At 39.1% G+C, this 12953-nt stretch overlaps 1 protein-coding gene across 2 annotated transcripts in view; it reads left to right on the top strand.

The window, feature by feature from the left end:
* The first annotated feature begins 805 nt into the window (after positions 1–805).
* Positions 806–12953, top strand: part of atp7a (ATPase copper transporting alpha) — a 32931-nt gene continuing 20783 nt past the window's right edge. The window contains exons 1-2 of one of the 2 annotated variants that reach the window (XM_066667166.1): positions 806–1145; positions 3405–3532. In XM_066667166.1, the coding sequence (XP_066523263.1) occupies positions 3413–3532 (120 nt within the window). In that variant the 5' untranslated portion in view covers positions 806–1145; positions 3405–3412. Of the gene's footprint in view, positions 1146–3404; positions 3533–12227; positions 12273–12953 lie in introns of those variants that run through there. The other variant, XM_066667167.1, reaches the window with a different exon arrangement.

Here is a 12953-nt window from a genome sequence, read left to right as displayed (position 1 = left end):
ACGCTGCAGAACCAGAAATCCATAGGGAGGAGTTGGATGTGATCCAGCTCCTCCCTCGTTGTGTTTTCATTGAATTAAACTAAAACTGGCTCCCAGTACAACCTAACCCTTATCCTAACCCCTAACCCTAACCTCCCAGAAAGAAAGAGATGGATCTGGGTGGAGCTGGATGTGATCCGACTCCACCCAGTGGATTTCTGTCTCTGCAGTGAGGAGTACTTGGGGGAAGGGTTTTTAGTTTCTGGACCTAGAATTTGCCACCTCTGGACTTGATGGGGCATTAGATACATTTGTAATTCAGGTTTTATTTGTCCCACTGAGGCCGAAGCACAGAGAGACCCCAGTACAGTCAAATAAACACTCTCTGCGCTTCATGTTAAAAGGGTCACTAGATTTTCACTTTAAATCTAAATTTAAGAGGCAGACATTTGCTTTCACAATTTTCAGATTTTAATGTATATTTCTACCTTAAACTGGTCAGTTTACGAGGCTAATATCCACTAGTCTCTTACATGAGTATTCTGTTCCAAGTTAGCGTCTGAAAAACAAGTTGAATTGCTTTTTTTTATTGTTTATTTACAACACACAAAACCGGAAATTCTAACACAGTCCTAAGAAACAAACTATTGAAAATGGACGTGTACTAAATCACGCGCTTAAGGCTGAGGTTTAGAGAGAGAGAGGGAGAGAGGGAGAGAGAGAGAGAGAGAGGGAGAGAGAGAGAGAGAGAGGGAGAGAGAGAGTGTGGGGGGATTCGTCTTATTTTGGAGGCGGTCTCAATCACAGAGAGGTTGCTGCTGCTAGGGGAGCTGAAAATGAAGTGTTGGACAGTGACAGTTTAATGTGAACCCTGGGATAAAAAGGACACCCCTTATGTGTTTAAAATATGGGCTTAGGTTGTACTCAATGTCTCCGTGTTTGATGTGTTCCGTCTTCGGCGAGGAGGAGGGGGGAGCTCCGAGGGATTTAGGAGCTCCTAACCGAAGCTAACTGTTCATTAGCTTTGTGTGTGCGTGTATGAGACATGGCGACGGAGTGAGTTCAGTTAGTTCTGTTAAGACTAGCGTTACTTTACAACAGATTTAAACCAAATAACTGCAACGAAGGTTCAAAGGAGGATACCCTGGATCTGTCTCACTTAAAAGGTGACTAAACAATCTTGTTGTTATATTCGTAAAGTCCTAATTTTGCTTGCAATTTTGACTCGTTTTTAGTCAGCGTCTTATTGGAATTTTTCGTTCCACCTTAAATGTCGCAGCAGTTACTGTCAGGCGCTGAAGTCCAGAGTGTACCTGCTGCACCGTTTTTAAGGTGGAACGGAAAATTCCAACGTGAAGCCAGAGGAAAAAAGAAAACAAAACTTTGTTTTATGGTCACTGGTGTGTTATTTTTAGGAGAGTTTCAAAATGTCTTACTGCATTTATTTATATTTATTTTCTACCCAGTCTGTGCCAGAGAACCATGATATTGCTATAGCTGAGACCACTGTGTGTTTACTAACGTTGCTTTCCACAGACCCATTTAACACAGCATTTTATAACTTACATTTTAAATGTCTTACCCCACCAAATCTAAACCATGTCTCTGAGATGTACACAGTGTAATTCAAAGTGATATAAAATGAGTGAATATGACACAGCAGTGGTGAATGGGAACAGACCTATCAAGTGAAAATCAGGTTTTCAACCTTGTTAACATGTCAGTATTGTGTTGTTTACGCTCTCCATCATAAGTGGAATGTTTTGAAAAGAGTGATAGTTGTGCAACTAGTCCCTGTCTCTAAATCAAGTAACTCCTCTACCAGTCACCTGTAACTTGAAAGCCCTGCCTCACAAGTTATGATTGGTTTCTTAGGTGTATGATGTAAGAAAACCTGGCTGTCTGAATCCACCAGTTTCACATGTTTTCAGTGAACAGCTAATTTGAAGCAGATAAACTGTTAAATGTGCAGCTTTGATTAAAATTTTTTTTAGAGGTTTAATCGAAGACTGTAGGGGTACTTTAATGTCTTTAAAAGCTCAGTCACAGAAAAATATATTACTAAACACACAAAAAAAATGCCTATTTAATGGAATATTGACTGACTGGAATATTAGGTTGCATAGTTGAGACCTTTGGTACATTTCCACCGCCTGGGTCCGGCTCTACACGACTCGACGACTCTTGCAGTGGAAAAGCACCATTGGCTGAGACAAAATGTCCAAATATTAATTAAATTACGGCTTATCAAGACAACCATTTTTTTGATAAATAGTAATGATTTTTTATTAAACATTAAGCATTTATTTGTGCAGTAGTTGAAATGTTTGCTACATAAAACGCCAACGTCATCATGACAGGGCCATTTTTCTGAGGGGGAAAGCTGACTCTTGATCATTTCCTTTCCTGTTCTGTTTAAACAAGGCTACGATTGGAATATAGATGTAAAACAGGAAACTCTTTAGTTACCATGGAAGTGTTATGATTTTCCCCTTTATGAGTTTATATGCTGTATTTTTGCAGAGTGCTTTAGGCAGTTTTAATGTTCTGTCACGCTGAGACATACAAGACTGTACTGTGTATAAATGCCTGTGGACTGTTTAAAAGACGTATAGGAGATGAATTCCTGTTTATAGTCACAATGCTGCTGGGAAATACTTGTTGTGCTGTTTAGCCTGCCCAGTCAATCTGTTCACTCGGATTTGACAAATTTAAGGCCGCTTCCATTGTCCTCTCATTCAGGATTTCACTGCTGCATTGTCTGTAGTGCGTACCTTTTTGTTTTCTTAAGAAGACTTTATTTACCAGTATAAGAGTCTCTTTATATGGTTTCATTATGCCAAACGTAGAAAGTAGTGTGGCTCATACAGTAACTGACTGAAACCTTTTTATTCATTGATTTAAAATCGAGATCCTTGCATGCATTTAATTAGGGAAGTTTGATATAGGAATAAGGACATTTGCTTATAAAAAGAATAAACATGGGACAAATTATTAGATAAAATTATATTTTAAAAGATTGTACTAAAGTAGTTTAAAAGGCTTTCTGTTTTCTTTGGAAGGTCTTTTATTGTGTAGTTAAATCCAGCTGTATTATTTTTAAACTAGCTTTAATTGAGTGCTCATCAAAATACTCAGTTGATTTTTAATATAACAGAAAGTCTTATGCAATTGCAGGCTTTTACTGACCGTAGGAATAGGCTAGAGTGAGGAATTTTATGTCGAGTCAGTCAGCGCTTTGTTGGCTGCCACTTTATTTGTGTACTCTGTGGAAAGGCTTTATTCTGGAAATGTGTGTACGTGAGCTCTGAAAGTCATATCTAATATTTGCTTTGTAAGGTCACTCTTAAACACTGTTTATAAGCAATAACTGTTTCACCCTAATCTTTATCACATATTCTGTGTTTGTGTGTGTGTCCATCCAGAGTAAACCATGATTCAGAAAGAAGGCCTATGCTCTGTGACCCTCCCGGTGGAGGGGATGACTTGTGGCTCCTGTGTCCAGTCCATAGAGCAGCAGATCAGGGGGCTGCCAGGTGTTATTCACATAGAGGTAATTATGGATTCCAAATTGTTCTTTGTAATCTTACAGTGTATATTTATTTAGGAATTTAACAATTTATATATGTTAAGGCTCAGTATAGTTTTCAGTTCTGTGGTCATAATTTAGTTCAGTTTTTGATTTTGTGTAATAAAAACGATTTACACACCTCTCACTGCATTATACATGGTTTGTTTGAAATATCTATAGTTCCCAAATAGTGCTCTCTCAGTATTTGTCACATCAGCCACACACATAAATATAAACCACCAAAATTCATAAAAATGTATGAGCTACTTTGGCTCATAAGCCAAAGTTCAAAAAGCTTTTGAACATCAGTGTTTATGTATTACAAGCTTTGCCTAATTTACTCTTATAAATGGCACACAGATGGCCATAAATAACCCAGATTTAATCTCTGACATAGTTTTTTACCAAACAAAAACGAAAGCATGCTTCAATCTATGAGCTTGTCTGCTGTAGAATTTGATGCTGTAGTCCAGTGTTGAAATTGTATCCTTACTGTTTGTTGCGATTCACTTGGACAAACACCACTCAAATGTAGGGATTTTTGCTTTTCCTGTTTATTTCACCTCCACCACTCTGACTTAAAACACTACATGTCTTGCATTGTGAAGGTATTTCATAATCAGTGGTGGACCTACAATAGAGGAAATGAAATCTTGTTAGGTTAAGGTACATTAAGATGTACTAATGTAACTGAGGGTCTGTTTCAATAGCTGTCCTAAGTTTCTGATGTTGAAGAGCCATGCATCTTTCCACGATTACTGGAATTGAAAAGCTTGTTTGTCCTGTTTCATTGTCTTTCATTGTCATTTGTCTTTCATTGTCTCAGGGGGATGTGATTAGGTTACAGTTTAGTTTCTGTTGCATACTTTCATTTATATTTAGCAATAACCTGAAATTATGTGCTCAAACACTGTAGATAAAGTCTGTATACATGACTTAATCACTGGGCATCAGTCACTGTACAGGTACACATCCACGCAGCTACAGATGTCTGCTGTATGTAAACATTTATGTAGACACTTCTTGCACAATAGTCTTTATGCAGTAAAACACAAGGAAACAAGTGTACAAATTAGTGCTGGGGGATATGACCAAAATCCTCATATCTCCATTTGCCTAAAAGAAATGGAGATTTACGATACAATATTATGGAAACCATAACAAAATATAATGTCAAAATATTAGTGTTTATTTGTAGCACCAAGAAGAACATGCTGCATTATCTAACTGTCTATTTATAAAACTGTATGGCTAAGAAATAGTGATGTCCCGATCAAGTATATTGCCCTTGATCCCAATCCAAGTCTTTTTATATTGAGTATCTGCTGAAACCAAGTCCCGATCTGATACTTAGATTTTCCTAGATGGTACTGTTACACAGTGCACACTATTGTATCTACCTGACACTGAATATCTCGCATTAAGAAACAAACTGCCAGCATCCAAACTGCTGCTTAATTTTTATTTAATTTTTTTTTATATCAAAGTAAACAAATGGTGTCTTCACAAACAGTTCATACAAATAATTTAATACTATTTTTTTAATCTTATATGAAATTATCTAATGTGATTTTTAAGTATAAAGAATTGCTTTGATTCTAAAAGTCAGTCACTTTTATTGTCATCACAGATGTATAGGGAAAAATTAAATGTAGTTTCTACAAGACACGATGCTAAAATTGTCTCTTTCTCTATATATATATATTACCTTGTACGTTACATATTTATATAGGTTTTATATATGTGAATGTTCACATATTTGCTTAAAATAAGCATGATGTAGAGAGACACTGTGGAACCAAAAATGAATGTTTGACTTCAGACATCATTCCTATTTCAAATTTGGATTTTATTTGCATCTAGTTTCTGTAACGCTGCTTTGTGACACCATCATGTTGTAAAAAGTGCTATACAAATAAATTTGACTTGAATTTTTGATTGATTTGTTAGCGGTACATCTGGAGGTGTTGGGAGTGGTTTTGTTCTATGGTACACTGAAAACCTCTAACCGTTTCCCAGGTAGCATTTAGGGATGTGATATAAATACTACGCTAAATTATGTTCAGTGTGAGAAATAAGAAGTGCTAAGGTCATAATTGCTCTCCATATCGTTGACCCTTAAAACAAATGTACATACTTCCAAAATAAGATGAATGCCATAATATAATATGAATTCCAAAATGTGTCATCATATTGCTAAATGCTAAATCTATAAAAATGCCCCCAAATCACACTTTCTGGTGCATGCATTAAATGCATGGTTTCTTATCTTTGGATATTTCCTTTTGAATCCCTTTTACATTTATTCAACGCTGTCTCTGTTTTATTGGTTTGGAGCAAAAAACCTATATCTTCCCTAGTGTTCCTTTAACCAAAGCACATATTGTTGGTCATATTTTCAACATCATTTAAACATTTTAAAACTAATGCAGTCATATTCACTTCAAATGTTAGTAGCAGTATACAGTGTGGATTTGGATTATAGCAGTTCATAACTGATCATTTAGACTGACATATTAAAAGATGCACATTGATTTGGGAATCTGGAGTTCTTATAAACTCACAAACTGTGAAATAAACTTTTAAACCTTTATAACTGTGAAACCAGCCATTCGTTTTTTTTGAGGGCTGCCAGTCAGATATCTTTGGGTAAAATGAGCCATTGTGATATTGTGCTACTACTTCAGTCACGTACAGAGAATTTGGAATTGTCCCTCCTCCTTGTCTTTCCAATTATAGTGCTGGACTGTGTTTGTGAGAGTGGAAAATGAAGTTAAATACAACAAGCAGGGAGATATAATGAGTACTGAGTGGAAATGATAACAGAGAGAAGGAAGGGAACCAAGAGAAATGGCTAAAATCCAGATCTTCTTCTCCATGGTCCTCATTCATTCTGCTCCTCTTTTCATTTTCATTTATAGCAACAGGCGCTGAAACCAGTCATTCTGAACAGTGCTGATCAGTCGGGATAAGGAGAAGATGCCGTTTTGTTTGATCTTTACATTATTTTCACCAAAGCATGTCACAGACATTGTATTAAGAACTGTTACCTTGTGAAAAATGAGCAGAATTTCATTTGTTTTGTACATTATTCGTTTTATTTTATTTTATACAAAATATTGTTTCTTGAATCATTGACAGCCATAGATTTATGAGGACAGTTGTTTATTCAGAATGGGTTTGGTTTTGCACGCTAAGGACTGTGTGAATCATAAATCAAAAAATCACAAAGAAAATCAAGACACAAATGCACATGCCTAATGCTCTCAAATCAGTTTAATTCAGTGAACAAATTCTTATTGCTTCCAAGCGCTTTGGAAGTGTTAATCATGCTGGTGCCTTGCTGTTGTTTGTTGGACTGCCTTACGTTTGGTGTACGCAGCCTGAATTGCAAAAACGTCATAAACTGTAAGCAATAAACTTTTTTCCACGGTCATAAAACATCTTATCATCTTATTGTAGATGCAGGACAAAGCTTCCAAGAATCAGTGTGTGTGGTTCTTGGTATCAGGGGTCTATTTGGACAGACCAAAAACAGTAAAGAGTCCTAATAGGATTTACCAGTGTCGTTTCCCTAGGGACTGTCATGTAATTGAGGAAAGCCATTCATCTGTTGAGCTCATAGATGCAGCCAAATCGCTGCTAATTTGTTCTGCCCTTTCCTTTTATTGTTCTATTCCCCTGCAGGCACAGGTCAGAAAAGCAGATAATCAAATTACGTGAACGTTAGAGACAGGGCTTTGCTCTTATGAGCGTGTTGTTGGAGAGCTTTGCCCTTTGTGAGGCAGGAACTGGTTATGTCACTGCTGGTCAGTACTGTCACTTTTCACATGTTGTTGTCCTTTTTGACAGACCACCTGCCTGGCAAGCCTAGAAGAGGCATATGCGCTTACTCGCTGACTGACGGACTGACACCTAATGTTGAAATACAAGTGCACGAGTAGGAACTGTTAATTCAGCCGAATTTCACAGAGAGAACTTAAGGTGGTGTCCCTACACCATTACACCATCTGTTGTTAGTTCAGCCATATTTTACATTCCAGTTCGTGAACTAAGTTTATAAACGTTCTGCAGTGACCAGAGGTCCTCTTTTCCCTGTACAAATACTCTTTTGGGACATAAAAAATAAGTGTTCAAGGGGTCACTGTCACAAATGATCACTTTTCAGAAAAAGGCAGTCAAGTGCAGGTTTAATAATCCAAATACGTAGTCAAAATTCAATCCAGGTCGATACCAAATAAACAGTTCAATGATCCATACAGAATATCCCAAAAACACGATTCCAAAGCTCATAAACCAAAAAACTAAAGCAGAATGTCAAAAACCAGGCAAAGGACACGAGATACAGATAAGGCTTAGAATTGTAGGACAGAACCATGAACAAGACCTCGCAGAAAAACCTATTGCGCCGTGTGCTTTATATATACACACACACTCACAATATGGCCGCCAACAGGAACCTGAGTAACCCTAGTATTCTGGAGAGAGTGCTCTCTGCTGGCGCAGAGGGGAATTACCTGCTGCAGACCTTACATAACCCCCCTCTTCCCCTCTGACGGGCGGGTCCCGACGCCCTAGATCTCCTGCGCCGTGGCCGACCCCTGGGTTTGGGAGCAGGGTGACCTGGATGATCCCTGTGAAAATCGGATATTAAGGATGGGTCTAGAATATCATCTGCGGACACCCATGAGCGTTCCTCCGGGCCGTACCCTTCCCAGTCCCAATCTAGGCAGAATAGATGTCTCCCGCGGCGGCGGGAGTCCAGTAATGAGCTGACAGCATAAGCGGGGGAGCCATCCACGTCCAAGGGTAGTGGAGGTGTAACTGAGACTGGCCCACCCTGAGAGGAGACAGACACTGGTTTAAGCAATGAAACATGAAACATGAAACGTGGGGGAAATTCTATAAGAGGTTGGTAGTTCTAATCTATAAGAAACAGGAGTGATTTATCTCAACACTTTAAAAAGTCCAATGAACCTGGGGCTTAGTTTTTTGCTAGGCAGATTCAACTTAAGATCCCATTTGGCCTGGTCTGAAAGGAGGCACGATGGCGGTTAACTTGTATTGTGTGCCGTCTTATGGCTCTTTGTAATCTTACATGTGCTTCTTCCCAGGTTTTTTCACTTCTTTTCATCCAATGATCTACTGCAGGAAGTGAGGGAGTCTCACCTGTCCAAGGGAATAATGGGGGCTGAAAACACAGAATATATTGAAATGGAGTGATACCTGTAGAAGAACTGACCAAAGAGTTCTGCGCATACTCTGCCCATGCTAGAAAACGTGACCAATCATGCTGTGATCTACAGCAATAAGACCTACCGATTTCTTGATTTAGTCTTTCGACCTGTCCATTAGACTGTGGGTGATACCCCGATGTTAGACTGACATTGATGTTTAACTGAGAACAAAATGCCTTCCATACATATGAAGTGAACTGTGGACCACGATCTGAAACAATATCTTCAGGTACCCCATATAATCGAAAAACCTGCTGAAATAAGGCTTCAACTGTTTCAAATTATGTGGGCAGTTTAGGCATTGGAATCAGTCTGCAAGCTTTTGAAAATCTATCAATTATAACCAAGATTGTGGTATTACCTTGCGATTTAGGGAGTTCAGTAATAAAGTCGATGCTTAGGTGTGACCATGGACGCTGGGGTATGGGAAGAGGTTCTAAAAGACCTGCGGGAACTTGTCTTGGAGATTTATTTTGGGCACAAACCTCACATGACCTTACGAAGTTGTAAATATCTTGATCCATCTTGGGCCACCAAAACTTGTTTTTAAGTAATATGCCTGGGTGCCCTGAAGAGGGTGAACTATGCACTAGTTTTAACACCCTCTGTCTGAGAAACACCTTGTCTGTGGAACATTCTGACGGACAAGACTCTCTCTCTCTCTCTCTCTTCCTCTTGCATGATTTCCCATCTGATTGGTGCCACAATACAACCTGGATCAAGAATGGTCTCACTGGCTGGAGAATAGGGTTCCAAATCCCAAAGTTGGAATAAAGCATCTGCCTAAGTGTTTTTCGACCCTGGGCGATAAGTGACTATGAAATTAAATCTTGTAAAGAACAGAGCCCAGCCTGCTTGTCTAGGGTTAAGGCGTTTAGCTGATCTGATGTACTCTCGATTACGATGATCTGTTAATACCAGAAATGGATGTAGGGAACCCTCCAACCAATGTGTCCACTCTTCCAAAGCCAGTTTTATAGCCAACAGTTCACGATTACCAACATCATAATTCCTTTCTGCAGAATTCAATTTGCGTGAAAAGTAGGTGCATGGATGCATCTTGGGTGGTGAACCGACCCTTTGAGATAAAATAGCTCTAACTCCTGAATCTGAAGAATCAACTTCTACTATGAAGGGCATAGCTGGATCAGGATGCTTCAGAACAGGAGCTGAGACGAATAGGCCTTTCAATGACTCAAAAGCATTAGAAGCAGCCTGATTCCATAGAAGGACTCTACTCTTACCTTTCAACAAAGTAGTGAGTGGTGTTGCTATCATACTAAAACCTCTAATAAACCTACGATAAAAGTTGGCAAACTCCGTAAAAACCTCTGCAATTCTTTGACTGATTGTGGTTTTTTCCATTGTAGAATCGCTTTTACTTTAGATTCATCCATGTGCACTCCATCTGCTGAGATGACATAACCTAAAAAGGAGAACTGAGACTTATGAAATTCACACTTTTCTCCTTTTACATACAAATTATTTTCAAGCAATCTCTGGAGAACCTTTTTCACATGATCTTGTTCTACCAATGACTGGGAGTACACCAAAATGTCATCTGTTAGTACTTCGCTAATAAAAGCCTGAAAAACCGAGGGAGCATTTACTAGACCATATGGCATGACAGAGTACTCATAGTGGCCTCTAGTGGTCACAAATGCTGTTTTCCACTCCTTTCCTGACCCTGATGAGATTATAGGCGCTTTGCAGGTCTAATTTTGTGAAAATGGAAGCACCATGTACTTGTTCTAAAGCAGCTGGTACCAATGGTTTAATTTCAATTTAAACCCCTGTAGTCTATAAAAGTTCGCAGTCCTCCTCCCTTCTCCATAAAAAAGAAACTGGCTGTTGCAGGGGAGGTGGAGGGACCTTAATGCCTCATCTATATATTCATCTAAGGCTCTGGACTGAGGCTGGGACAGACAGAGGGGAAATCCTGCTTCTTGGGGGTGTGGTTCCCGGTAGGAGATCTATTGCACAATCCCAGGGTTTATGAGGGGGCAACTGGCTTGCTTTTTGCTTAGAGAACACTTCACTTGTTATCGGTCTGTACTGGGGCTTTCTACCATAGTAGATTTTATAGGTAAAGACATACAGTTTTGGAAACACTTTTGCCCCCACTGGACTATCTCTCTTTCCCCCCCATGAAATTGTGGGCTGATGTTTACAAAGCCAGGGGAAGCCTAAAATAATTGGGTTTTTGGGAAGTTTATAACTAGAAAGGATATTTTCTCTTTACGAAAGAGTCCAACTTTCATGACCAGTTCCTTGGTGGCCTCTAACAACTGCATTCCCCAAAGGACGATCGTCCACTCCTTTCAGTCTGAGTTGTGGTTGAATGTTTATTCGCGGAATGTTCCACTTATCCAGGAATCCTTGATCAATTAAGTTTTCTGCAGCTCCCGAGTCTATTAATGCTGGAACAGAAACATTTTCTGAACAACATTAAAGCACTACCTTGATATTCATGCAAGCACTGGATCCACGATGCAACAAAGAACTCACCTCCAAAGTCCCAGCAAATTTGGAATGTTTCGGACAGTTTACACACATATGGCCTGACTGGCCACAGTAAAGGCACAGACGTTGCTGAACTCTGCGTTCCGTTTCTTCCACCGTTAGCTTGGTTCTACCCAGTTCCATGGGTTCTTGATAAGAGGTAGCTGAAGTGGGATGGTTAACTGAATACCCATAATTTCTCAGTCTTCGTTTTTCTCCTAACACATTGTCCAAGGCAATGGATGTCTGGGTGAATTGATCGAGGGTAAAAGCTTCTCCCTGACACGTCATTTCAGCTTGGAGATCTCCTTTAAGTCCCTTTTTATAAACTGTGCGTAATGCTGGTTCGTGCCATCCACTTCCAGCTGCTAAGGTCCGGAATTCTAATGCATGCTCGACTGCTGTAGGATTACCCTGTCTAATCTCACATAACAAAGAACCAACATCTTTTCCAGATTGAGGATGATCAAACACAGACTTAAAAAGTGAGTAGAACTGTGTTTCAGATTTCAAAATGTCACTATTCTGAGACCACAAAGCTGTGGCCCACTGTTTAGCTTTGCCGGTAAGTAGTGATATGACAAAATGAATTTTCAGTATCCAAGAGGAACTGATCAGGATTGTGCTCTATATATTAGCTACATTGCATCAGAAAGGCCTTACAACCCTCTGGTGTTCCGTCATATATCTCAGGCATAGCTATAGAAACCATTGGTCTAGAAACCATAGAAATGGGATTACCAAACATGGAGGATGTTAGTGGAACAGTGACTTCTGGTTCAGCCTTCCGAGAAGTTAGTAAAACTTCTTGCATCATTTGAAGCAGTTCCTCCATTCTTTGTTCCTGCTCACCATACATTCTTCCAAACCTGCTGACTCCATGTTTCAGGCGAAGTCTTCTATCACAAATGTCCACCATCCACCGCGGTGCAGTTCAGTGTTTTACTGGAGCCTCGAACAGAAATGTGTTGAACGTTGTGGAGGTAAAATTTATCATAGTCTCTTCTTTATGTTTGGAGAATGTTTGTGTCCCAGCCTTTTTTTTTTTTTTCAACTATATATTTAACAAACAAAGTAATCTTGTCTGTTCCTATAACGACACGAATACACGGACACATCTCACCGTTACTGACTTTCTGATGAGTAAATTGCATCTGCACAGCTTTTTGTTTAACTTTACATGAAAACGGACACAATCTCCAGATTATTTAAGTCAGAAAACCAAAGTGAGGTGTTACTCAAAATAAATGAGACTGTGAATTTGTTACAGCACCGTTTTTTTCAATCAGACACTTGAAATATAAGTCAGTAATAAATATGTAGTACCCGGCAATGCCCTGTTTCTTTATCAAGTATAGATTACTTGGTTGATAAAATGTTAAGGTGCTTGGTTTTGAAAATGTTCTAAACAAATTTTTATAGTTTATTATTTGTTATTATTGTAAACAAAGACATTGATATGTTGCCCCAAAGCTTCTTCAGACCTTCCAGTGACAAGGGTATGTATTTTAGGCTTTTCTGTTTTTGAAATTCCAGAAAATCCTCTGTGACAATAGCTACATGGCTAATGGTGGTCCGGCTAAGCTAGGCTTGCCTAGGTTCTCTTTGCTCTTGTTTGGATAGTGTAAAACTTTAGCTACAGCAGCTTTTCTCAAAGTGTGGGG

Source organism: Hoplias malabaricus, chromosome 4, assembly GCF_029633855.1.
Source record: "Hoplias malabaricus isolate fHopMal1 chromosome 4, fHopMal1.hap1, whole genome shotgun sequence".
NCBI classification, from domain to species: Eukaryota; Metazoa; Chordata; class Actinopteri; order Characiformes; family Erythrinidae; genus Hoplias; species Hoplias malabaricus.
This window is presented reverse-complemented; position numbering and strand designations above follow the sequence as displayed.